At 33.2% G+C, this 27,990-nt stretch overlaps 2 protein-coding genes across 3 annotated transcripts in view; both read right to left on the bottom strand.

Moving 5' to 3' along the window:
* The window catches only part of LOC144842628 (uncharacterized), a 76,749-nt gene extending 72,957 nt beyond the window's left edge, over nucleotides 1-3,792 (bottom strand). Inside the window, exon 1 of the mRNA XM_078699103.1 lies at nucleotides 2,884-3,792. Within this exon, the coding sequence (XP_078555229.1) occupies nucleotides 2,884-3,216 (333 nt within the window). The 5' untranslated portion in view covers nucleotides 3,217-3,792. The remainder of the gene's footprint in view (nucleotides 1-2,883) is intronic.
* Nucleotides 3,793-5,419: 1,627 nt separating this feature from the next.
* LOC144842625 (FHF complex subunit HOOK-interacting protein 1B-like) overlaps nucleotides 5,420-27,990 on the bottom strand; it is a 43,043-nt gene continuing 20,472 nt past the window's right edge. For both annotated transcript variants that reach the window (XM_078699094.1, XM_078699095.1), the window contains 5 exons: nucleotides 19,171-19,250; nucleotides 16,248-18,043; nucleotides 12,240-12,418; nucleotides 10,804-11,014; nucleotides 5,420-9,958 (listed from right to left, as the gene is read on the bottom strand). In XM_078699094.1, coding sequence (XP_078555220.1) covers nucleotides 9,690-9,958; nucleotides 10,804-11,014; nucleotides 12,240-12,418; nucleotides 16,248-18,043; nucleotides 19,171-19,250 — 2,535 coding nt within the window. In that variant the 3' untranslated portion in view covers nucleotides 5,420-9,689. The remainder of the gene's footprint in view (nucleotides 9,959-10,803; nucleotides 11,015-12,239; nucleotides 12,419-16,247; nucleotides 18,044-19,170; nucleotides 19,251-27,990) is intronic.

Here is a 27,990-nt window from a genome sequence, read left to right as displayed (position 1 = left end):
CAATATTAATGCTATGAGATTGGTAAGTAATTGGTCTAGTACTAGCAGACATTCTGACATTTTTATAAACTGGTATACACTGCTTTATGTTTGAATTTCTGGACACATCCTTTAACTAGCATATGACATACTGAACATAATTAATAGTACTGTATACTGCACATTGACCACTTTAAGGTTGGTATAGATAGAAGCTCTGACCTATATCTATCCTGCAGCTTTAATTATGCTGAATGCTTCTGATGGGTAAACCCACCTAGATATCCAATGACCTATAACCTCATCTCTAGCTAATTTGGTTGAGCTATGTTTATCCAAGTCTGTTTTTGCCACTGTTCATTACCAGGACAAAAGTTAATCTAGGCTTAATACTGTGCTTGATATTGTGACAAACAAACAGACTGCTTACAAGAAATTAATTTACAGTTTATTATAGTAGTTTCATCACAATAACAAAGGTACTGTAGTAGCAGGCATGTGACATTGTAAACGTTGATAATAATGCCGCTACAGTACTGTTAGTATACGTACAGTGCTGCTGGTATACGTACAGTACTGTAATAATTAGTGGATACATTCATTTGAATGTTGAAAAGATTGTATAGCTATAAAGTACAGTAACCCTCTGTAAAATTTTATTGCAAAGTTTTTATTGGTTCTAAAAACAGTCCTGCATATTATCAAATCAATTGTATTGTTGTTAATGTTAATTCATAAAGACATACTGTAGAACCTGACGATTGTATTCAATTCTGGATTCTGGATTCTGTTTGACATGAAATGACAATTAATCTTTAAATATTAATATTAAACCATAAAGATGAGGACGTGTCAATATTAATATTAAGTTAATCATGACAATTGTAAAGCTAGTCACAATCTTCTATGTTATTAAAGTGACCTTAACAACATTTCTTGTAGTAGCAGCATCAGAGATTTGATAGGAAACTCTGTTAACGTGTCCTTGCCTACTTGACTACTAAAGGCCCTCCTGCAGGCCAAATAATACTCATACACCTCCCATGGCAGCAGACTGCAGCCAAAGTTCACTAGTATTTGACCTGTGTCATTTGTAGAGTTAATAATAAAAAAAAATGGCTATCAAAATGAATGGAAAATATATTGATTGCTGCGCATCTGATCAACATCAGATTTATAAATTGTACTAAAAAAATAAACACAATAAAAAAAATGTACAGAATGCTGCATTAGATTTCAAGATAACATTTTTCAAATAAAAATGTACAGTACTTCATTTGTACAGTACTCAGAATGGTATACAGTAGAGAAACATCAGAAGCAAGTGTCAAACACACAGTACTGTAGAATAACAACAACATGATAGGACTACTGCACAATATGTTGGTTTATTCAGGTATACAATACAGTAGTACAGAGGCTTGCAGAAAATAGAGAGTAGGCAATCAGTATTAAATTTTAAATAAAACAATTACCATCCTCGGATACAATCCCACTTTGGGTCTAATCCCACTCCCTACAGTACTTTATGTCTGATTTTACATTAAAAACAGGAATACTGTATCCCCGGGTATATAGTCCCAATATTGACTTTTGATCTGGATGGTAACTGTAGTATATTATAAGAAATGCTATACCGTACCAATCATTTTGTTCCTTTACCCAGGGTTTTTGCAAAGGATTTTTTTGATTAATTTTTATGTTCTTTATCAGTTCCTTGTTTTTAGGACCCAAGTGGAAATAAGGTTTTAACTTTTCTTGGCATTCCCTGTAATCAAGGCCTGTTTTTCTGTGCAATTGTTTTTCTATTTTCTATGTATTATATTTTATTGTCTTTTAACCTTGATTACCAAATAAAGAAATTCAAAAATTCAAATTCAGTCAGCCCAATTTCAGGATTATATCAGATTATTATATGGTAGTTTATTAACTTATTTCACCTACTACTGTAGTAAAGAAAGAATTCAACAGCCAACAATTTCATTTTGCTTGCGGTTATTTTCAGCTGGATTTGCTGTATCTATAATTTCATGCAAACCTAACAAGTTCGTACAAAAATCAATATCAAATAAAATCCAAATTTACTTGTTTGCTCGCTGATTACATCCAATACTAACCTAGAATTATGTGACAATAATCTAAGTTTGAAGATGTGACACGTATCAACGAGGTGTCAATTAACATACAGGATACATATTGATAAACAAGAAGCTTTACCTAGGATTTTGATAAACTGTAGGGTCATTGCAGGTCAACCAGATGACTATATTATTCATTGTAACGATTCGTTTGCAATATCTTGCTTAACGAAAATCTCGTAGACTGACATATAATCAATACTTCAAAGGAGTGAAGCGAAATCTTTGCATAATGTGACGGATACAAAAAGTGACCCCAGGCTTATCTTTCAACTAATTTGACAATATTGGATGTATGTAATATTAATAATAGTATAGAAAAGTCAAAGAAATATTAAAATAAATTGATAATCTATGTTACAACATTATATAAATGAATTAAATTTCAATTATTTTAACATGTACACAACACAATAGGAGAGGGGCCTAGTAGAACAGTTCTACTAGGCCCCTTACTATAAATAACTATATGATTAAATAATAATTATTTATATGCTTGGGCAGACTATCTCTGGACCATGGAAAAAAGATGATGGGGCTCAGTTTTTAAGGCTTAGATTTTTACGAGAGGGTTAAGTTCAGGGGTTAGTTGATTTTTAGGAAAAGTAGCTTGACATATATTTAGCGGTTATGTATAGCCTAGGCTTAAAGTTAAGTTTGTTATTTATATGGGTATAATCATCCTTGGGCCCTATCGTCTGTGGTCCTGAAATAATAATTATTAAATCAATATTTAAACACAGACAATTTGGTTTTTTTATCCTACCTTTGATGATCTATTCCGAGAAGTTGATTCACTGGTGGTGGTGGTGGTTTTAGGCGATAATCTCCCAAAAGTTCTATCTGTGTTTTGATTTGAATTACTTGAAACTATTCCATCCAAAAGTCGAACTAACAAAATATTCGTTGGCAATTCCGATACACTACAATGTACAACATCCCTACATTCCGGGCAGCGCAATTCATTTTGTAAATTAACAATTCCTTCCAAACATCGTCTGCAAAAAGTATGTTGACATGGCAGAACTTTACTGGTTGCATCAAGCCGTTCCAGGCAAACAGAGCACTCTAGCAGGCGAAACAGTGCCTGCTCGTCCATGTTGGCGAAGGCCTGTAAACAAAGGCTAGGCCTACCAAGGACCAGCCCACCACACACCACGCTCACTCACATTCACTCGCCTCTAGCTCGGCCCGTCTCCACTTCAGCAGGAAGAAATTCAGGAAGTAATACCTAATAATTGGCTTTATTTTACCACCAGTTGGTATATCATTCCATTAACCAGCAAATGAACTAATAACCGAGTATTATCAATATCCTATATTTTGAAAAAGTGCAAAGACGATGACCAGGTTTTTCAAATCGTCTGCCCTTCCTTCCTTCTTGTTTGTGAAGAGCCCTGATTTTGGTCCTCAAGTCACTCACCACGATTGGTGTTCACACGGTTGGTTTGGTGAGAGGAGCACTAAAAACGGCCAAGATCACACGGCTAGCTTCCGGGGTCTCAATGATTGTAATACCGGACGGAAATTCCTCATAATTGACCTACCTACGTATTAATGTAATTTCGAATAGTTTCTCAATAACCCAATAGTATATAAAAAAAGTATATGAATTAGTTTTACCAGCAACAGAAGAATGATATTCCTACCACATAACAACAACAGCGATGATGTCCGCTCGGGGAGCGAGCGAAACTCAACTGTTGCAACATAGTGCTGCATGTGATCACGGGTGTAACGACGAGTAGAAAATATAATCGAACAATATATATAATATCATATACGATTAAATAGGCAATGCATAAGTACAAATTTCAGATAAAAATGTTGTATAAAATATCGTCACCTAGGCCTAGTTCATTTATTACCTCGATTGTATTTCTATTAATTTTTTGCTAATCCAGCCCATGTTTTATGGGCTGAATATAAGCTATAGAATAGGCTATAGTCGTGTGAACTTCATTGATTTTTAAAAGACTAAACAAAAGTTCATTAATAATTGTCCATTTTTGATAGTTTAATTATTTCATTATTTACAAACGATTGTTCCATCCCTGGTTCCATCATCCCCACATTCTTCTTTTAACTACCGCTCCTGCCATTATCGAGTTCATCCATGTATATTACGCGCGTAAAACTAATAATTGATACCAAGTTAATTTTACGTGCGCTTTTAGGTCTTATCATATGGCCTACTGTAACACATTTCAAGCGTGAAACTTACTTAGTAGGCTACATCTCCCTGCTTCGGGCCTATAGAAACCTCTTTTACATTGTTTATGTTTATGGCAATATTGATGTCAAAATGATATTGTGTTCATCAAAATCACACTTCAGATTAAAAATGTTTTACAATAAACAAACTACAAAGTTGGTAGATTGCCTTGAATAAACCTACTACGTGCACGTGTGCCATGTGTACAAACTTCGCGCGCATTTCATAGACTGATTTTACGCGCGTAATCATCAGTCAACGCGTTAGTTTACATTTGTGACGTCACTGAAGAAACGTAAAGATTTCTTTTATTTTTCTACGAAATAATCTTTATAATCTTAATATTACAATAACAACCTTAGCAAATCAATTAATCACATCATGTGAATTCATTCATATTATCACTTTACAAAAGTTTCTTATAATTAACTCCAGAGACGAATTAAGAAAGAGGTTGTTATAGAGGGCGGCAAACATAGTATTACTGACATCAATAAATAAATTGTTTTACGTTTATGATCAACATAATCACTGTCCTACATTAAATATAAATCATAACGCGTAAACGTAACTGATAAACTACTAAAACATATTCACTTCTTCTTTTCACAGCGGAGGTCTATTAAAAAACACTTTGTTTGGCCATGGTTTGGCACGCAAGACAAGCTGTATCAGAGAAAAGAGGGCGGTAGACACATATAAAGCTTAATTTTCCTTCCTACTAGTAACTCATTTAAAATAATGATTTAACATATGATAAAATGCGTTTCCATTATTTATAAACAGTATACAAATGTTAAATTGATCATTAAGAAAATATAGAAAAAAATGTTATTAAAATGAAACATAATGCTTGATTAAGTGTGTACCAAAACTGGCAGCATGCATTTAATAAAAGGCAGGACAATTTTGAGGGAGGGGACAGCATTGCTAAAACTAGACAAGCAATACGACAATGGAAAACAAATTTGAGTCGGGGCTAGGGAGGGGGATGGTGGGTTGAAGATTACATAAACAGTATTGGATTAGTCATAAGTAATATAAACGATCTTCAGACAGTAAAACAGATAAAACACATTTTTCCTTTTTAAAGTTTATTTGGTGAAGACACAATTTTTGAAAATCACTCACACACAAACATAGCGATTTGGTACTGTATAGCCCATTCACATACTGTACCCCCATTGTATCCACTTACCAGGCAAATGCCACAGACTTATCATAAAATAGTTATGAAATTGTTATCAATTAAAAACGTTTATATTATATTTACAACTATATACAAGAGAACTCTCCATTTTACAATATATAGTATGGAACATATTGTACCAAGTTATATCAACATTCATAAAAACTATATTTGTTTAAATCTAAGGACACTTGTGCCATGGGTAGCTTTTATATATTTACAGTTAATAGTATTATAGTAATATCTATTCATGTTTAATTTCAGTAATTTAATTACAGTACTGAGTAAGTACTGTGTGTGCTGTTTATAGTCTATCATAATTTTGTCTACTCCTTATTAAAAAAATAGATTTATTCACATCAATATTCACATTTTTATATTCTATGCTCTAAGTCAATTTTTAAGCCTGGGTATTAGGGATGGGATACATTGCCTTTGTAAACAAACAAAATACATTGATACAGTGCTAGTGAGTTTGCCATTATACATTGAGTATATACCAACTCGTGTAAACCCACCTCAATACAACAAAATGGTATGTTCTATCAGAAGGTACCAAATTGTCAAAGGACACAAAATGGCTAGTACTGTATCGATAATTGTACAGTATTATAGTAAAATTCTATGATTCAATATCACATATGTATCACATAAGCCTGGCATAATACAGGATCCACGTGTGATACATATGTGACACTGTATTATAGAATTTTCCGATGACACTGTACACATTATAGATACAGTACAGAAGATTCGGTGAAATGGCATGCTACATCAGAATAAACCAAATTGTCATAGGACACAAGATGGCATGCTCTATCACAATAAACCAGGTTGTCATAGGACACAAAATGGCATGCTCTATCACAATAAACCAAATTGTCATAGGACACAAAATGTCATGCTCTATCACAATAAACCAAATTGTCATAGGACACAAAATGGCATGCTCTATCACAATAAACCAAATTGTCATAGGACACAAAATGGCATGCTCTATCACAATAAACCAAATTGTCATAGGACACAAAATGTCATGCTCTATCACAATAAACCAAATTGTCATAGGACACAAAATGGCATGCTCTATCACAATAAACCAAATTGTCATAGGACACAAAATGTCATGCTCTATCACAATAAACCAAATTGTCATAGGACACAAAATGGCATGCTCTATCACAATAAACCAAATTGTCATAGGACACAAAATGGCATGCTCTATCACAATTAACCAGGTTGTCATAGGACACAAAATGGCAGAACTTACATTATAAAGCACACTATTGTCAGAGCACTTATCCAATAATTCAAGGTAGTAAAAAGACAATATTTTTAAGGCTACTTTTTCAAATGTATTTAAACATCATCATTAAGTATTGTATAAGAGCCTAATAGGAAAAAATAGACATTTAAAATATACTATTCCATTTTACAATTAAAACAAATTATTTTATACAACAGCAATCACATTTCATAACTTTAGTTATATACCAAAACCAATAGATATACTTTTAAAAGAAAACATGTTGAAGACAATAAATAATCATTTCAGTTAGTTATTGTAAAACCTCGAAAAGAAGCCCATCTAAGATTCCTTAACAAAATAAGCCCATTGGCTTCTTTTCAAGGTTTTACATTATCCGTCTAATAACCTCACATATGTAAAAGTAAATAAAATATACAATTTGATTATACTGAATAAAAATTAGATAATTACCACACACCAAAATTATTAAAACCAATAATTAAAAGATAAAATCAGTTGATTAAAAGTAAAGTTGTTACTGTATAATACATCAAAAACAGTTATTACTACGTAATTTAAAATCATTATTCAAATTCTATAAAAAGCACAGAAGATTGTACATGCTTGCCTTTTCAAGTACCTTTACCGAGCTAACTGACATCAACCAATTTGGATTTGACTATGTCACATTTCTATAACTTTTCTGTACCCATTTAAATATTCTTCAGATGATCATAAAAATGCTATTAAGTTACCATGGTTAGGCGGTACAGTACAAACATATAATCCAATCGGTATGTAGTACATACATTATGTGGTACAATATATGATATTTGTGGACTACAAAGTAACAGAGTGAGTACTGATTAGTTGAGGAAGAAAACAAAGACCACATATAAGGTGACAATCATACTGCAAGTACAAATTGCTATCTCCATATTACAGAATTTCCACAGAGAGGGTTAAAGCTTGGATTCTACTTGGACGCAACACAAGGACGTAAGCGAACCAAGTTTGACCAATCATGCACAATGGATCGGCCAAACTGTTACTTGTGATTGGTCAACACACTTATGTTGCGCCTATGTTCTTGCTTTGCTTCCAAGTGGGAACCAAGGTTTAGAAATTATTAAAATAATATGTAAAAAAGCAACAGCAAATTAATTATCAATAAGTAAAACTGATAAGATGTATTCAAAAACAAATCCTACAGAATACCTTAATGTACTATACTAAAAGCCTCTTTAATGTTTAATACAGTGCACTACATTCAATATTACATTTATAACAAATTTAAATCTGTTTATTAAGGAACACTACTACTGCATTATAGGGAAAATAAAAAGAACTTGGAGTGTAAAACATTTACAGTAAGTAAGAGAGTAAAGCTATTTTTAAAAAAATATAATTTTTAACAGAAGTATTATTTTAATTATAAATTAATACTTAGGTAAAACATAATTAGTAATGTTTAATGAAACTAATAGTTGAAACAGGGAGTTCCCTGGTTGAAATAGACCATTACCATATTTGACCAAAGAGTGCACTTCCATGTTCAAACATTAAAAATAATCTCACCTCATGATTTAGGCAATAAAGAGAACAAAATATAGGAGAGGGGGAGGGGTTACTCTAAGCTCCTTTTGGGTGTGTCACAGTACATCAATATTATGCTTGACACACAGTATGTACAGTTTGATTTTGACTGTACAGTACACTCTGTACAAAGTGATTTCTATATCTATATGTCTATCACTATATCATAAGAACCATGTCATAATTATGATTTATTGCAGTAATAACTACATTTTGTTTACCCTTTAACCTGTTAATGCAATAATATAGCATATATATTTGGTAATCATACTGTTTATTGCAGTAACTGCCTTATAAACTGAATCATATGTTTACTGCATGGAGGAAAATGTATTTGTTCTCAATAGTTACTCCAATAAAAAATATTAGTAACTGCAGTAGAATAATTTTGACATGATCCCTTGATAAACAGTAAAGAATACATTACAGAAAGTTGTATCAAGGTGATTATTAAGGATTAAGTATTGATACCCAGTGCATAGATTAAAGTTAATCCTAGATTAGACTTAATCCTAAAAGACTGACTATAGAAAAAAGGCACATACAGTTAATAGATAGATGTAGATATAAATAGATATATAATACACTGGTTATCATGTATACATTATAGTACATGTCAACAACTCCACCGTTGGGTTGGGCTCTAGGCAGACATTACCAAGCACCTCATTTCTAGATGTTTGAAAATGAAATAGAGGGCAGACAATTTCAAAGTACCCATTCTCACAACCCCCTGACATAAAATAGCGCCCTCAGATCCTTACAATCATGAGGGACTATAGATTTCAACTGGCCATTGAAGAGTATCATGTGTTTTGGATCCAAATTTCATTTGTATGCAGTAAAAATCATCAGTACAATATAAAAGATTTCCTAAGCTTCTAAAACATATTAAAACCCAGAAAAAATCAAATCTAATCAATAAAAAATGTACTAAGAAAAAATCATATATTCCACACAAAAAATATGAAGAAAATAAAAAGTATAGACAAATTATGCAAGAATATACTTAAACTTAAACACATTCTATGACAAGAAGAAAAATTCAAGGCTGTACATATTTCAAAAGTGTATGGAAATATTGTAATAAAAAAAAAACATCCCAAAAAGAAGTTTAAATGATTCATTGAGTACTGCTTTAAGTTTAGTGTAGTTTTAATATTACCAGTGTTCATTCTTGGAATGTGTCATACAGCTACTTGACAAAACATTTTCTTTTTCAAACAAGTTTAAAGACTAAAACATGATTTAAAACCCATTTGTATTTCAATTAAATGAGAAATAATACAAATCATACAGTTGAACAATTTTACCCATCATGCATTACAGAGGCAGTTTGAGGGTCATGGCTTCCATGTTGAAAACTGCATGTTCGTGGCAGATAGCAGACAGTTCCTTTAAGAATTCTTCAAACACCACAGCACAATAAACAGCGTTCTTCGTGCGTAGCGTCTCATATTTCGGATCTTTTGAATCCTGTTTGTTCTTCTCAACATCCTTGATTGACTTGAGTTTTTGTTTTTCAGATGCTTTTACAGATTTGTTGCGTTTTCCTCTGCGGAACAGATCAGTGATGCTTAGTTTTCGTGGTGCTAGAATTGAATTGATACATAATTACGGTTTATTTAAGTTTCTATACATAAATGTCACAATATATAGAATTAGTATTTTTTTTCAATCCTTTTTTTTTTGTAAGGCCAGGGGAAATACATTCTATGGTTCAAACTTTAATCATTCATCATCAGATTTTAATTGCATGCGTAAACCACTTTGCACCAATTCAAGGCTGACTGTTTGTGACACACTTTCAACATAAAATAGGGAAAGCCATTTCATAATCTATATTAATAATTTTAATTCTTAATATTAAAATAGTTGATTTGAACTATTGATCTAGATCTTTAACAGCAGGTGTGGTTGCCTGGATGTTAAAAACTACCATTTCGTCAGTCTTGAAATATGTTACATACTCCACACCTTAGTCAACTATTTGTAGCTCATTTATGAAAGCTTGCTTTAACGATGACATTTCAAAATTAAAAAAAACCATACTATAAACAGCACTTTCATTTATTTATGCATATCCTTCAATGCACTGGAATTAATTTGAGAATTGTAATGGTAGTGTTTTTTAATAATGCTGAATTTATAATTTTAGAAAAAGGCTATTTAAACTCTGTGATGACGTTACTTTGGCATGTGAGCCATAAGGCCAACAATAGCGGTTTAAATGTTGGCATACCTGGATAAACAGCCAACACCCTCCCGAGGGAGAGCTATGATACAAAAAGTTCTTTTAGCATCCCTCTGAACTATTAGACTGCACCAACTAGACACACTCCAACGTAACACCGTATCATAGCTCTCCCTTGGAAGAGCACTGGTTATTATTGGTTTATCCAGGCAAGCTAGGCACGAAATAGACTGGAATACATACATTTGTTGACGTTTGAATCCAATGTTGAACTTTTTTTTGGAGGTTCTTCTCTGAAGTGGTCCTCCCTCAACGTGAATATTCGTCCACGTTGGGTGGAGAATGCCAGCTCTTCTCGGGCAAACAGATACCGTTTGGCTCGTAACAGAAGGTACTCAAAATTGTCAACAGTGCCTGCATAGCTATCTAACTTATTTCGAACTGAGCTTAAAACCTGCAATGAAAAAAATAGTGATCAAAATCAAAAAACAGCATTAAAAGTCTAATAGAATGAATTCTAAACTCTTGAAATGTAGATTTCTTTTAAGTTTATTTTCAGTGGCTATATTCATCAAGTGATATATTACTTTAGTGGTATTCACTCAGATAAGATATTTTAATTTTAACGTTTCTCTAGCCTGTGTGAATGGTTAATTCCACCAATGGGCCTATAAAAACATCTGGAAAAGTGGTAGTTTTTACAGAAATCTGGGTTTGGGTTTACTGTAACAAACTTCATAATATATGTTTGTATGGCTGGGGGTGGGTTAGTTGGGACCAGAGTTAACTACTATGTAATACCATTCTATTATTTGTAATGAAAAGACGACAAATTTCATGCAGCAAATATAAAAAGGTTATAAGTTTAAAAGTTATACATTTCTTTCTTTTGGTGGCTTTATAACAGGCATATGGCTAAAGTATCTATTGAACAATTAAACTTATCTTATCAGAACTCAAACTTATCAATCATGTGAGCAAATAAATTGGTTGACACAAAACTAATAGTCAACTCTAAAGGCACTAACATAAACAGTTTGAGTAAATGTGAACTTTAACATACAGATTTGTCAACAAAAAAGAGACATAAACACAAAGTGTCTATTTATTTGCACACCTTATTCGCTTTCCCCATAGAGGCTGATATGATTTTTAATTGATAATTTTACTATTGGTAGGCCTAAAGGTGAATGCTTTGCTTGGTGTTAGGCTTATTTTAACAGATTTTACTACGTTGGGTTCTAGGTAATATGATATGCGGTCGATTTATATTTCAAATTAAACACGTAAACAAAAACATAAGTACACCAACATAGTAGCAGTCTACACAGATTTGTTAACAGAATAAGACCCTGGGTCACCAATCGGTAAGTGTAAACACTCCATAAAGTTAGGCCAGCCCTGGGCCGGATTCAGATCTGGACTACCTTTCGAGTAGGTCCAAGAGTGGCTATTATGTTTGGGCCGGCTTATGCACTGAAGCGTGATCAATGGCTTGAGAAAATGAAGTAAATAAATCTTCAAGGCGAAACACAAGTGTAAACACACTAGATCAGTCTTGGGCCGGCCCAGGACTCAATCGTAAGTGTAAGTGAGGTTTTAGAGCTTATATATAATTTGTGGTTGATATACTCAGTCACAGTAAAGTGGGACCTATAAACTTTATAAAGATAACAAACCTGAATCATAGAACGAACACTCGGCTGCATAATAATATTGGTATTCAGAACAAATGATCTTATCAGTGGCTGGGGATAGTAGGCTAATCTTGTGATGATACCGGTCACCAAAAGGTTGACATAGAGGGAGTTAGACATCATAGTGTCTAGCTTGTTGAATATTGCATTGATGAATGGACCTGTGATAAAGAACAGAAATAATAACATTAATTATAATATCCGAGGTTCGGGAGAAAGCTTAGTTTTAGTCATTTGAAATGACTATTGACACAGGTAACTATGGCAAATGGCCTGGTAAACCATGTCATGGCCCCATCAACCATGCACATAATTTAATATTATTTTATATAAGCATGGTTGACTGTGCTTCTAATAAAGTCTTTTATTGACACAGTCGACCATGTGCTTAGTTCTCTGTGCCGATAAATAACATAATAAATGTATTGGATGTCCGGTCAACTATATTGTCAATCTTACTAGTCACAATCATTGGTTTCAATAAAGATTTTATGCAGAACGGCTATTATAAGCGCTCACAGTAAGCCCAGGGCCACAGAGCATGAGCAGCCCCAATGCAATTCCCCAGTGTTGCAAGGCCCCATTAGGAGGTCTAAACAAAGGGACATTTCCCACTGCGTTTACACCACTGATTTTATGAAAAAATGGTAATGCAAAGTGCTTCTATATTTAATCATTATTTCTCCTATACATTGCCACCTTGGTAACATATGTTAATGTAGGCCTACAATATTTATGTTTCCCTGGCAGGGAGGTTTCTGAAATGTCCCTCTCAGTCAATTAATGTCAGTCAGTTCAATGCTTGCAGGCCGTTGGCACACTCCTTGCCCTTTAAGTCTAGCTTCACTACTGCCTCCCCAAAGCCCCAGTTTCCTATTAAATCCTTCCGCGCTTAAGTTCCATGTTGACTTGTCGCCAAGTTACTCATGAATGACAAGAGTGTCTACAGCAGGCGCATAGTATTACGGTGTTAGTATATTACCTGGCACAGATCGCTCTATGCACAGGGATATAATACAGTCTACAGAGGAAACAGTTCTTTATAACCTTGGATTCTATTACTACTGTTACTACACACATTCAAAATAATAACTTGCACTATAAGGTGATTAGGCTGAAATCGACAATAGAATTGAGGGGACAAAAACACCATAGAGCCTAGAGTAGAAACAACTGTACTAATTTGGCCAGCTACAGCTACACTATCAAACTAGTTTGACAAAAAAAGTGCGATGTGCTCAAATATGGTAGTGAAATGCCCAAATATGGTAGTGATATGACATCATCATGTCCATATATAGGCACATCACATTTTTTAGTCACATAAAGTTTGATAGTGTAGACATGGCTTAAGTAATTCATTCATTCATCAGTGGAAAATTACTTCCATTAATTGTCATTTGCATATAAAATATACATAGAAATGTTTGCTCTGAGATTACAAAAACAGATAAATGGAAAATAAAAATAAAACAAAAACAATTACAAAGTGTTACATCACTCTGGTACTGACAAATCATAGCTATTCTTTAACTAGGAACAATACCTTAACCACTTCTGTGTTGGGCCATTCACCCATGGTTTCCTCTTATTTGTCAAATTTTTACAAAATAATATAACTTAATACTCACATAATATTGTTTAAATGACCATATTCATTAAGGACATTAACGACATTTTCTTTAAACTATTTGATATTGTAACTTTGTTATGTTTTTTTTCTATAATAATGTTTTTCTAGACATTTTTATTTATTGTAATGAGGAGCTGAGTCTCACATTTAATATTTTACAGATGTGACAATAAAGTTTATTTATGTCTATGGCATTATTAATATTAAAGAAATTAGAACATTTTAGCTTGATGACCTGTCATTATTGAATCAACAATATAATATAATTGGAGTTAAAAACTTAAATAGGGCATGGCTGAGAAAACACCTGTGTTTCCTCATGGTTTCCTGTATTCAGATTGCTGATTATAGACTATTGCACTGAACTGCATGGGATGAGTTGTGTAGTTGGCATGAATGACACAATGTTATGTCATTGACTCCTTGTCAGGTTGAACTTCCTACTTTAATATATTATTGTATTTGACAGAGAACCCAGCCCTAGTTTATGCTCAATTTCAAATGACCATGATTCAGATTAGTTCACTTCTAGGGCTAGGCCCTACAGCCAACCTTGAAATTAAAATGTATAGCAAGGCCTGGTAAAATTAATTTTAATTTTAGGTAGCATATTAATATCTTTCCACTTCCTATCTAGAACTTGAATTAACCTATGACCAGCTCCAGCGAATTGTTAAATAAATTATGAACTATGATTCAACGATATATAAAGATTTTATAAAGAGATATTTTTTTAAACATTGTGAAACTACTTAATTGTAATAAGTAATTGTGCAACTGCTAGGCAGAGATTGGTGTGGACACGCACATTCAAAGTCTTCCACTTAGCTTAGAGCTTATTTTAAAGTGTTCCACCTAGCCTAGAGCTTATTAGAAAGTCTTCCACCTAGCCCAGAACTTCTTTTAAAGCCTTCTACCTAGCCTAATTTTAACACAGCACCTACCCAAAACAATGTATCAGTATAATTTTTCATGACACCCATGCCTAGACTTCTCTAGTGCAAATCTAGTGAATTGTATTCTACTGTATGTAACGGCTATGAGCAAACACTGGCTAAACCCAGGGGCCCCAGAGCTTAAGGGGCACCAGAGTATGAGCAGCCCCAATGCAGCTACCCAGCTTTAAAGGGCATTTTTCTCTGCATTATGCCACTGAGCAATACATAAATTGTTGGATAAATCTGTCAATGTCTGACTGTATAGTCAGTTTCATTTTTCCTGCAAATGATTATCTATTATTGATAAATTGACCCAACAGTTTGTTAAAGACATTATCGGATTTAGGAGATTTTTACTAGCCTTAAATAATACAAAATAAATGTAAACACATCAATTGATTTGACAGATATAAACACATAAATAATTTCATTGAGTTGACACTTTTATTGGCACTCGGCAGATGCCTATATCTAGCTATACTTTAAATTGAGTAATACCACAAAAGAAATTCATCAATGACGACAAACGGTAATCTATCAATTAAAACTTCAATAACAAAACATGATTAAATCTAACAGATCTTATTATGTTAGATTCCCACTTGAGATGGTGAGTAGGAAGAATTCACCTACATTACAGAATATATGTCATTGGGTATGAGGATATAAAATTATATTTTTAGTTAACAGGCTGTTTTACTTTTTGTTTTCCTTTATATGTTTGTGTTTTATTTGTCTGATTTTACTGTACAGCACATTGAGATATTTTTATTTATGTGCTACTGTATAATAATAAATAAATTAAATTGTTTGCATAAACATTACTACAGATTTTAAATATACTAAGAAGAATAATTTATTCGTTTATCCAACAATTTGCCTATTGCTCAGTGGCGTAATGCAGGAAAAATTCCACTCCTAAATGGAGCCTTTAAAGCTGGGTAGCTTTATTAGGGCTTCTCATGCTGGGGCCCCTTAAGCTCTGGGCCCCTGGGTTTAGCCATTGATAGCTCATAGCCATTACGCCAATGGTAATACTGCCAAGTATACCTCCCTGCGCCAAGGAAACTTCTCCAAAACATTACATCCGTGGAACAACACAAACCAGAAGTGGCAATAATATTTTGTCTAGTATTACTACCTACGGTATCTTACCTAGATTAAATGAAAGGCCTTTTCCTCTCAGATAGTACTAAAGTTTCAGCAACAACACTCCAGGTTTATAAAACCGTTTTTCCATAAAAGACGCCCCTACCTACCTTTCAATTTTACATTGTAGTAAAGAAATTTGAGATCTTTGTAACAATGACAAGTTTCTGAAAAGTTGACATTATTCCAGTAGCATCTGAAAATCGCCTTTGGCAAACGTGCAATAGATATAAAATACAGGCGTTGAAAAGACAAAGTGACAACACTTACCTGTTGATGGGGTTAGTGGGTTGTTCTTAATCGGGCTAAACATAACTTGTTGAATAAGAGGCGTAGGAAGCAATGGTCCCGATATGATGGATTCAGAAGCAAGATGCGGCATAATAGCATCCAGCGCTGATTCCCGAGGTTTACCAAGCTCCTGCTCAAAATCCAGATCATCAAGCAGGTTGCCGTTAATTTGCAGCTTTTTCTTTGGTTGTTTCGGTGAGATTCCACGCCCTGGCAGCGGTGAGCTATGTGTTGGAATGTTAGGAAGTTTACGTCGTTTATCCTGCAGAGGTGAATTCATCCCATTCTGTACTGGAGAAATCGGTCCATCGAGTTCCCAATCGGATTCACTCATTGAACTAACGCTGCTCAATGTTCCGAGTTTAGGCCTTGCCGTCTTTGGACTACCAACATACTCTTTGTTAATATTAAATCCTAAGGCAGTTAAAATCTTCTCGGCCTCATTAGATCCCGATTGTTGATCATTTCTGGACGACATATCAAAATCTGAATCGTAATTCCAAAACACTTGCACATCATCATTCATGGACTCATTTCGGCTTAGCGTTCTTTCCGACGTGTCAGTGTTCTCGTCTTCTGCTAAGTGCAAGTGCTCGCTACTACCATCCTCTCCCAATTTGTTCAACCATTTTGACAGAGAAGTGCCATCCTGGGTTTGGTCATACTTGGAGCTAAAACCTTCAAACTGATTGAACCGTTTTACTTGGTTTTTAGGTGACGATGTTAGAGTGCTAGCTCGTTGTTTTGGAGGGCTAACAGAATCTGAATCACTTACTCCATTAACGTGTGCGTGTGTATTTTGTTCAGTCAATTGAACTCTTTCATTTAAACTTTTTGACCGAGGTTTTTGTAAGAGCAACTCTTCTTTGCGATTGCTACTGGTGGAAATTCTATCATGAGTAGTGAATACACGGTCATAGTTCAAAACCTCTTCAATACTCGAATTCAAATCAACTAATTCAATAGTTTTATTATCATCAGAAGGTTCTGAACCAATTTTAAATGTTAAAATATCGCGTATCGTTTCCTGGACAATTGGGTCAGATCCACGTGGTAATCTTGGGCTTGTATTCCCTTCAAATCCTGTTCCCAAAGGCAACGACCTACTTTCTGAAAAACTGGAACTTAGGCTTGATAATGAGCCTTTACGGGCAGATTCTGGTGTACGGATAAAACTGTTTGAACGTTCAACAGGACTGTTAGAGCGTGACGTGTTCAATGCGCGTCCTTCTGATGAGGATATGCTGTCATTATCGTGACTCATTGGACGTGGGTTCTCCCCATCATAGGGGGCGCTCCATGTCCGACAACCATTTACGCAATTGTATATACCAACGCTGGCATCCTGTAAATATTCATTATGACAAGTGACAAAGTCTGATAATGTCTCATCGGTGATATCGTCAAAACCATTCACGGATTGACTCCAACTACTAGACCCACTAGATGACTGCGACTCGCTATGCTTTCTCTGCTCAATCAGACGCTTGTCAAGTTGCGGAGAACCTCCGAGAACAACTTCGCTCTTCTTCGTTAGTAAAACTGAATCGTTTGTAAGATCAGGATCGCTTGATTTCTGGAGTTGTTCGTTAGAGGAATCCTTCACCACTGGTTTGGTGTGTAATTGTTTATCTACCCCATTTATGGGTTTCACTTTTGTTTGGCAGCAGTCTGGCGACAAGGATAAGAATTTCTTAGCACAGCGTCCATCAAGATCGACATCCTTTACAGACTTTCTTTGGCTCACCATCAAGTGTGTACAAGGTACAAGGTGTCTATAAAAAAAAACAAATATTGGTTTAAAATGCTTCAATGGATTGTGCAGTCTAGCTTAGGAATTATTAATTGTTTTATTATACAGTAATTAAGGTCAATTAAAAAAATGTCAAAGCTTCACTACAACAGAACATCTCCTTCAGGATACTTCTATTCAGGGAAACCTCTATTAAGTGGAAACTTGAAACAAATGAAGGAAATATATGTTTAAACACTGCAGTCAAACTATATTTAGTAGACACCACAATTCTGGGGACAATTCCCTGTAAAACAAACTAGGGGAAATATTAGTTTTCTAAACTATAGTCAAACTCTATTCAGGGGAAACCCCTATTAAGGGATCACCTTGTTGGGTTTCAAAGTGTCCCCTTAATAGGGTTATAATGTACCATTAGCTATTTTAATTTCTTTAAATAAAATGATTGTGTATAAAAAAAATTGAATAATCGATTCATTTTCAATTGTGTGTTTTTTATGTTAGTATGTAAAGCTCCTCATCAAAAGAAAAATGTACAATTGTAAGTAAGTAACAATTGTAAGTTTAACAGTTGATGTTTTGAACAAAATTAACCATTGAGATTTATGTATTAATCTTTTCAAGACTGAAACATTAGTAGGATAGAAATGTCAATTTAAGTGCTCCTGTAAATCAATGGATTTTCTTTATCAAAGCTGTACCTTATGAGTCATGGGGAGTTACCAATTTTGTACTTGGAGTAATTAGTGTCTACCTACTAGATGGGATGATTTAATGCAATGACCTGCCTCCATGTAAATAACAGGATAGAATAGAATGGGACTTAACCCACAATCAATACATTTTTTTTCCAGACATGTTAAGGCAGAAACACTCAGTAAAGATTATAAGACTATTTTTTTAAAGCTTAAAGCTCTGTCTACACCATCAAACTTCATGTGACAAATGTGATGTGCCCATATATACCCATATCACTACCATATTTAAGCATATCAATACCATATTTGAGCATATCACTACCATATTTAGGCACATTACACAACTGTGCCAAACTGGTTTGATAGTGTAGTCATGAAGAGCTTTAGCATACTCTGTCAGTTATACTTAAGTCTACAAAAGATCTCCTATCTCTTAATTGTTATACTGTACCTTAGAATTAACTGCATCATCACATCTTCACAGTTAAGATCAAGCAGCGTGTAGAATAATGACAGGGTAACAAGACAAAGCTGCAAAACAAAATATAAAAAAAATACTATTTATATTATCAAGCCATCAGCCAAGATGGCGAAAGCTAAAGAATGTGAGTAATTTCTTTTGGATTTGTCAAACAAAATGATATATTTATTATCAATCCTACATAATGCACTTATTCACGGATAATATTTATATTGTTTTAAAAATAATAATCAAGATAGTACTGTACTATAATTTCTTGATTATAGGCCAATTATACTGTAATACAGTGTCAAACATGCATCATGTGCATACCTGTATCATAGCCATAAACCTATAACCTAACCCAAACTTACCAGATACCAGATATGATACATGTGAATAATAGAGAATAAGGTGGTTAACCAGCCTTATGTCAGATTCAGTAAAATAAAGATACACTATACAAAATAAATAATAAATTCAACAGTATTTGTCATTGAAAGCATGGATGTGAAGCCTACTATATACTCTGTGCTTGTCTAGTAATACAACTTCTTTTTGGTTAAAAGATAACAAATTTGGTAAACAATACATAATTCATACGCAGATAAATATCAAAAGGCCGACTTGTGGCGCTCGTAAAGAAATACTAAACAAACATAAACAAGACAATAACTAGAGACGTGAGGATGTCCAACTCTGTTCATTTAAGAGCAATTTGGGCTCAAACTAGATGTAAAATTGTCTGTCTTCTATCAAATTTAGAATTAAAAACAAAGATATGAAAGTGCTAACATGGCCTTTGAAGACAAATTTGTAATTAGGGAAACATCAAACATCAACAACAAAAACCCTTCTATTCAATTCACTGTTTACATTTTATTTTTCTCGTGAGATCTGCAGTAATACATTCTGCAATATCAATCAATCACTAAGCATAGCTATCAAAGTCGGGCGATTAATTGCAATAGAAATGATTATATTGCTACAGTAAAATATGAAAAATAGCTGGTAAACAATATTTATTTATAGCATTATTATTACATTACAATCTCTCTTTGCCTTTGTTTCTAGAATTAAAGTATTACAACTAATATCATTGCTTGTTGTGGTGTTTACTCAGGCCAGTACTTATTATTTCACAGACTATATTAGTAATTCAAAAGTCATTTATTTCCGTGCAAAAGACAATAAATTAATAAACAATGACAAATTGAGATTATAAAAAAATAATGATGAGTGCAGAATCCTAAGAAGATGAAAATCTTGTGGTGGGATTGCCTAAGACAAGTTAATAACTATGAATAAAAATAAAAATAATAGTACTAGTAGTTACATTAAATTCAAGGATAATATATGATGACAATATTTGAGAATATGTACTAAGTAATTAATTGCACTTGAATTGAATGGCCAGGGTGAATGTGAAAAAACAATGTTTAAGACTTAATGTAAAATGAATAGTTTTAAAGCTACTGTATTTTCAATGATTGATAAGGTGGAGCAGAGGTTATTAATTTATATTTCATTATTTAACTTTGATGTAAAAAAACAAGACAAAATTGATTATTTACTCTCTGAGGTTAAAGGCAGGATGATTTAAATGATGTCAGAAGCTCTTTATTATTTACTGTTGTTAATATTAAGATGACAATTAAATGTGCCCCATACAATACATACATACAATTGATCCAAATTACAATTTAAATATTATGGATATTAAATAAAATAATAATTATTATTATAGCTGAGCTTTGTATTTATTTGAGAATATGGCCAAACCCAATGAAGCATGGAAAAGGGTGAGTAATGGGATTTCCCCTTTTGTATACACCTGATATATACAAGATGACTAAGGTGATAGAGGGTGTGGTGGTATTCAGTAATACAATCAATATAATAGACTTAATTAAACTACCATATTATCATGTGTAGAGTGTTGTTTTGGGCCTTTAGTGTGAGTGCTAATTAGGGACTTTTCGATTTGCATGTCCACTATGTCGACCAGACATCATGACGTATAATTATGATGTCATTTTTATGATATGCGCATTGGTGATCTTTTGAATAATAAAACAATAGGCTGTTGATCACCATGTGGACTTTCTGGTAATATACAGTAGCCTTTAAGCCATTGGTACATGGCATAATGTGTCTTTCTCAAACCAAATATGTTGGTAGTGTATGAGTGCATGAGGTTGAAACTAATGGACAATATTGTCTTGGAGTGTTCTTGAGTTATGTTCTCCCTCAGAGGGGAAACAGTTTTACCACAACACCTATTCAGCGGACACTGGGGAAAGTTTGTCTGGTCCTAAAATTGTCCCATTAATACTGTAGGGGTTATATACTAGTACTACTACTTACTACTAATAATAACCTATATATTCTCATAAAGTTTGGTTTAGTCATACTGTACTACTTGTCAATCATTTCAGAAGAAAAAACTAAGGGGCAATTTACAATTAAACACTCAATTTGATTTTCAAAAGTAAACATATTAGCTTGTAATTCCCTGTCGGATAAAATTCTAGCATAATAACTTTTATTTCACCATATGGCAACAACATTTACATCAACTGAGTCACATGACATTTTAATTTTATATGCATAAGAATAATTCCATCGTGAAATAGCATTATTTTTATAATTTGTTTTTACACGCATTTAGAACGGATACAAATTCAAAGAAACATAAATCGTAGTGTGAAAAACTATGAATGTTTGTGTGATTTTGGATTGTATATTCATAGCATTATAATACAGCAATTTAATCTTGTGACCTAGTTAACACACATAATTATGTAGATTAGGGAGTGGTATAAATCTAAAATTAATTTATCAATTTTTATTCAATTACAGTATGTGTTTTAAAAAAATGAATATCAACATCAATACAATTGAGAATGCATTAGGATCAATATGAACACATGGAGATAATGTTTTATATTAATATTTTAGTAGTTTGCTAATTTATCTTATGTTATATTTTGTGTGTACAGTATTTATAAACATTAATTAATTACATTAACATTAACTACAATGCCTAATTTGCACTGGACTTTTAAGATTGTTTACATCTTCAACTGAATATATTTATGAAATATCTTTCATCATAAACATCATAAAACAAATAAATGTGTTTGAGTTGTCAATAATGACATTTAATATTTTAATAAAAAATGAGATATGATAATAAATCATTCAGTGAGATAGATATAAATGTATGTGATTATTTATCACTACTGACGATGCCCTATGAAAAATATATGAACTGAATTCAATATACAGATCCAGTGGTAAAACCTTTGTAATGCACTTGTCAATTGTATGACCCACTATACGACCCCCGGGAGAGGTGCGCAATGGGTGCGTCATTTACAAATAATTATTGATGCAGGGGTGTGTCAAAAAACCTAGATGGTATGTCACATCAATGAACAATGATGTGTCAATGTCCGTCACTTTACCACCCTCCATATCATAAACAACATGGTCACAGTGCGTCAAAAAAGGTGCGTCATGGTCACCTAAAGGTAAGTCATATTTTTGACGCACAGGCGCGTCATGGTAATCATAAGGTATGACGCACATCGGACAAATTACGCACCTCTCCCGGGGGTCGTATAGTGGTCTTACAATTGACAAGTGCATAAAACCGACCGATATAGTCTGCCATTAAACTTCTAAAAGCCCAATAATGATGCATTCCATTAACTTGTAAAAAATGTAAGTAAATTTAAGATTTTTAAACAAATGAGACATTTTTATATAATACTGATTAATTGAAATTTAAAAATCTGATAATATAATTAAATAATTAAGATGAATATGTGGAAAATTAGTAAGTAATCTAATAACCTTGCAATACTGTTACATTTTAATGTTTTTTTTGTTAAGTCTTTTTTGTATGTTTAAATTTTATGTTTAGATTTGCTGTGAATTTTTCTATTTTTTTTTAATGTTTCAATCTTTGTACTACTATATCTTATTTTTAATTTTTATATTATACCTGAATAAAAAAAAAATAAATAAAATAAAAGACACTGGAATCCTAAGAGTGACAATTTGGAGCAGCAAAACCAATTTCACACTATTGGTACACTACAAACTAAGTTTCGCATCCATTGGGAAAACCTATTAATTCTTTTTATACTTTACAACTGTATTCATAAGGAGCTTAAATCCATTGAGATATTTCCATTTAACTTGATATCAATTTAATACAGTACTGATCACATTTAGGTAACAGAAAATTCTTGGGTTGACCTTTCTAATCTCTTACTTGGTTACTTACTTACAACAGGGAATATAATGCACTAATCCGTATTACACTTTATTATTTTGGGATAAGCTCCTGTAGTCTGGCGATTACCTTAATCACTTTTATTTGGTATTGAACTTGCATGATTTAAATAATGACAAATTATTTAGAGATTACAGCACCTGTAATTGAGCACTAGTACTAGTAATAGGGACTTGTAGGGATTTGTACGTCCACTATAGCCAACGCCACCAATGCTCCCTAGACATGGCCTAAGCCAGCCCATACTCAACCAAGTATCACCAGCCCAGTGGAATAGCACCTCGCACAATAGATTTACAAAGATCATTACGTTATATATTCACTGGCGTGCTAACATGAATGTCCACTTTAACCAAGTGAAATATATTTGTGGATGAGTACCAATCTACCATGTGGACGTGAATATTCACTAAAATCAATATTCGTACAGAAAGGCTAGGCCTACTAGCCTAGCTAGCTACGTCTTTAGGCTCTAGCCTAAGGCTTAAGGTAGCACACTAGCCTAGGTCTGGAGGTGTATACTAGGCTACTCTCAAGATGGCATAGGCTAGGTAGGCCCAGCAACAGCACAGTACAGTTAGGCCTGCTACTAAACTATAACTAAATGGGCTATTATTAAGTTAAAACGGCGACAAACGGAATACAAAGACACAGGTGAGGATAGCATAATTTTAGTACATTTTGAACAAACACAATAAATACACATTAAAATTAATATATTGTTATTTATTATTATTATTAATTACTGTTGTTTAATTCTGTTATTGTTTGAAATAATTAATTTGGTCTGGCCTAGTAAGCAGGCTTTCCCTATATACTGTACCTAGGCTATCCTATTTAGTATTATGCATTCATTCATCCTCGGACCAGGCCCAGTATTCATTCATCAGCCCGGTATTATTTTTATTTATAAATGCTTCATTTTAATTTAAAATAATATATTTCATTTCAACTGTATCTTTTCAATTTATGTCTAGGTTGTCTAGGTTAACATGTTCACTGATTCTGGTAAGTTTTGGATCCTTTTTTAATGTAGAGATGAGAAATGCTAAATGATTTATGTTTTGTTGTAATTATGTACAATAGTAGTAAAATTAGTAATGAAAGTTAAACATAGTAATGAATGCAATAAATAGCTGAAAAACATCCATTACTTTAAAAATGTTTTATATACCGGGTTGCATTGTCAATAAACACTATATAGTAATGTAAAGTGTGTGGTAGAGTAAGTAAAGTTGAGAATGTTTCAACATTTCTGTGTATGGTTTACCACAAATCTAATTATAATAATAACTAATTTTTAAATATAAAACCAAAAAGATTCATTGTAATTTAATAAAATTCAGTTTAACTAAAATATTAAGTAATCGATATAAATTAGATAATCTATTCTTGATTATTTGTTACAGAAATGATACCAGCTTCAAAACAATTCTCATCATCTTGAATTTTTCATAAACTTCACAACCATCAACTGGCTGAATGTAAAATACTTACTGCAAATGTTGCTGAATCTCTGTTGATCACATTTTATTTCAACAGCACAATATTTAATTGTACCTACCTACCATGTAGTATGTACATACTGTATATGAAGGATATTCCACAGTAATTATTACTACATAGTTAAAGTATATTTGCTATTTCCATTGTACACTGGCCATGCCGCACCTGAAATTGACAACTTTTCTAATTGACTACTAGTTATGCTGGTACAACGTATCTAGAGAAGAGTAGGATTATATACATTGTATATTGGGCAACATGTAGGGTTGTGAAAAAACACAAATCCAAAAGAAACAAAAACAAAATAAATGAAAATACATGTACCATTAGGTACATGTGTACAGAAGGCATTTGTTTTTATATTGTGTGTTATGTCCAGTTCATATCATTATCAACAATAATTCTCTCCACAAGAGTTACATTCATGTTATCAATATAACAACAGTAAAAATGGGATGGCAGGCCTACTTATCTGGTGTTTCACAGAATAAAGGGGTTGTTTTTATGGAAGCTCCTGGCCTAAATTGGCACTAAAAACTCCCAAAAAATGCAATATTTAAGTTACAATAAATAAGTTATTGCATAATCATTTATTTTTTTGTGTTGAAAATTTACTCGGGTGTCACTAACCTACTAGCATATCCATTGCATGAATATAAATATTATTATGGCAAGTCACTTTCTAAGAAATCATGTAGGCTTACGTACTCCTCAAAACAAATAAAACATCAAAATTATCTATAAAATTAGCAAATTCTCAGCTGGTGCAGCGCATCTTCCTATATAAAAAAATTCATCAAGCTGGTTTGAAAAGGTTGTTTATCAACCCTCTCATGTAGTTGAACAGAAAAGGGATAGTATTTATGCAGGCGCATTTTACGGTTTGAGTCGAGTTCACACAAAACAAAAAAAGTGCAATGTAAGTTGCAATCATATTATTGCATAATAATTTCTTTTGCGTTTAAACTTCACTTGTGTGTCACTAACTCACTAGGATACCCATTGCATGAATATAAATACATAGTGAGAGTTGATTATCAAGATATAACTGCTCAAAAAACGACTAAAAAATATTAAAATTATCTATAAAATTGGCCAAATCTCAGTTTTTGCATCTTCATAAATAAAAACTTCCTAAAGCTGACAAGTTAAAACTTTAAATGTTGGTTAACAACCCTCTCAAATAGTTGGGAAAAAAATATAAATAGGGTATGTCAATTAGTTACGAAGATATTGTGTCTTAAAAATCTTGAAAAGTGTATTTACAACTAAATAATTGTAATTTTTCAGTTTTCCTCACATACAAAATACTTAATTTTAAAATTTAAAATTTTGGATAAGTGTTCACAATATACTGGACTACTCACAGAGAAAAGACAATTGCATTTGGACAAATACTTTTAAAGATATTGGCCCATAAAAGTACCTCCAGACCTCAAAAAGTGCCCTTTTTGCAGTAGTGGGGTACCTTTGAGAGGCCATTGCTCAAAAGTGTACAGGTATTTCATGGAGAACTTTTGATATAGTATGGGTAACATAATCAGTTCACAATATCAACTTTCAAAATGTAGATCCAAGAGGTGGGAACGAAATCCATGTTCTAGGCATCTTTTGAGCTACTGCTTATGGCCTATGTTATAGTAAAGTGAATGTCACATGCAGTGGATTAGACCCACACTCCAATCAATCTTAGGATTAGCTTAAATACTTTGACGCATATGGCTTCAAAAGTGTTCAATATTTATTTTCAATCTATTAATGGACTAGCCGCTAGCCAAATCAATTTAAAGGTATTAGGATCACTTCCTGCATATTTTCTAGACAGGTAAAATCGCTTTCCCAAAAGGCTTACGAAAGATACTAACTGTGCAAACAGACAGAAAGATATTAAACATCATTAACATTGTGTCATCAACACATTCATCTAAAGATAAACGAATCTATGGTATCAACCATGTTTGCTATCTGTATTAAATGATAGAATTGTATTATCATATCGGCACGGACTATGAATCCAAACACGTCGGCATAATCAAATATTTTTCTGATAAGGGGTTTGTATCAAATGGTATAAAACACATAGGCTGACATAACAGTACTTTGAAACCTAAATGCCTTCTTCCCAGCTCTACATACCTACAGTAAGCAACCTCCCTCAGGCACTTTATAACCCCACTGTAGGAATGTTTACATCGACTGTAGGAATGTTTACATCCACCAAATATCAGTAAATTGTTTCGGTCAATTAAGCTTTAATTGTACATTGAAAAGTATAACAATAATTAGTGAATTGTGGCATAATTATCATTGGATATCTAAACAAATTGACGATGGAAATGCTGCGAACTTTAGCTGCGACTTCTTACACATGTATTGGGGTGGCAAAAATCATTATACCTTCTGTGTGAAGGTCTAGAGAGGCAATAACACTACTGGCTTGCTTACCGCAATATAGAAAATATTTTATTAAGGCATGTGTTAGAATCATGATGAGTGTATGGGCAATAGAACCAAGAAGCCCAAAAGTTACAGGAACCAAGAAGCCCAAAAGTTACAGGAACCAAGAAGCCCAAAAGTTACAGGAACCAAGAAGCCAAAAAGGTAGAGGAACCAAGAAGCAAAAAACGTAGAGGAAACAAGTTCAACTCAAATTGTATAGGGAAACCAAGAAACCAAAACCGTAGAGGCAACAAGTTCAACTCAAATTGAATGGGGAAAAGAAGAAGCCCGAATGGTAGAGGAAACAAGTTCAACTCAAATTGTATAGGGAAAAGAAGAAGCCCAAATGGTAGAGGAAACAAGTTCAACTCAAATTGTATAGGGAAATGAAGAAGCCAAAAAGGTAGAGGTAACAAGAAACTCAAATTGTATAGGGAAATGAAGAAGCCAAAATGGTAAAGGAAACAAGTTCAACTCAAATTGTATAGGGAAACGAAGAAGCCAAAACGGTAGAGGAAACAAGAAACTCAAATTGTATAGGGAAACGAAGAAGCCAAAAT

This window comes from Antedon bifida, chromosome 5, assembly GCF_963402885.1.
Source record: "Antedon bifida chromosome 5, ecAntBifi1.1, whole genome shotgun sequence".
Taxonomy (NCBI): domain Eukaryota; kingdom Metazoa; phylum Echinodermata; class Crinoidea; order Comatulida; family Antedonidae; genus Antedon; species Antedon bifida.
This window is presented reverse-complemented; position numbering and strand designations above follow the sequence as displayed.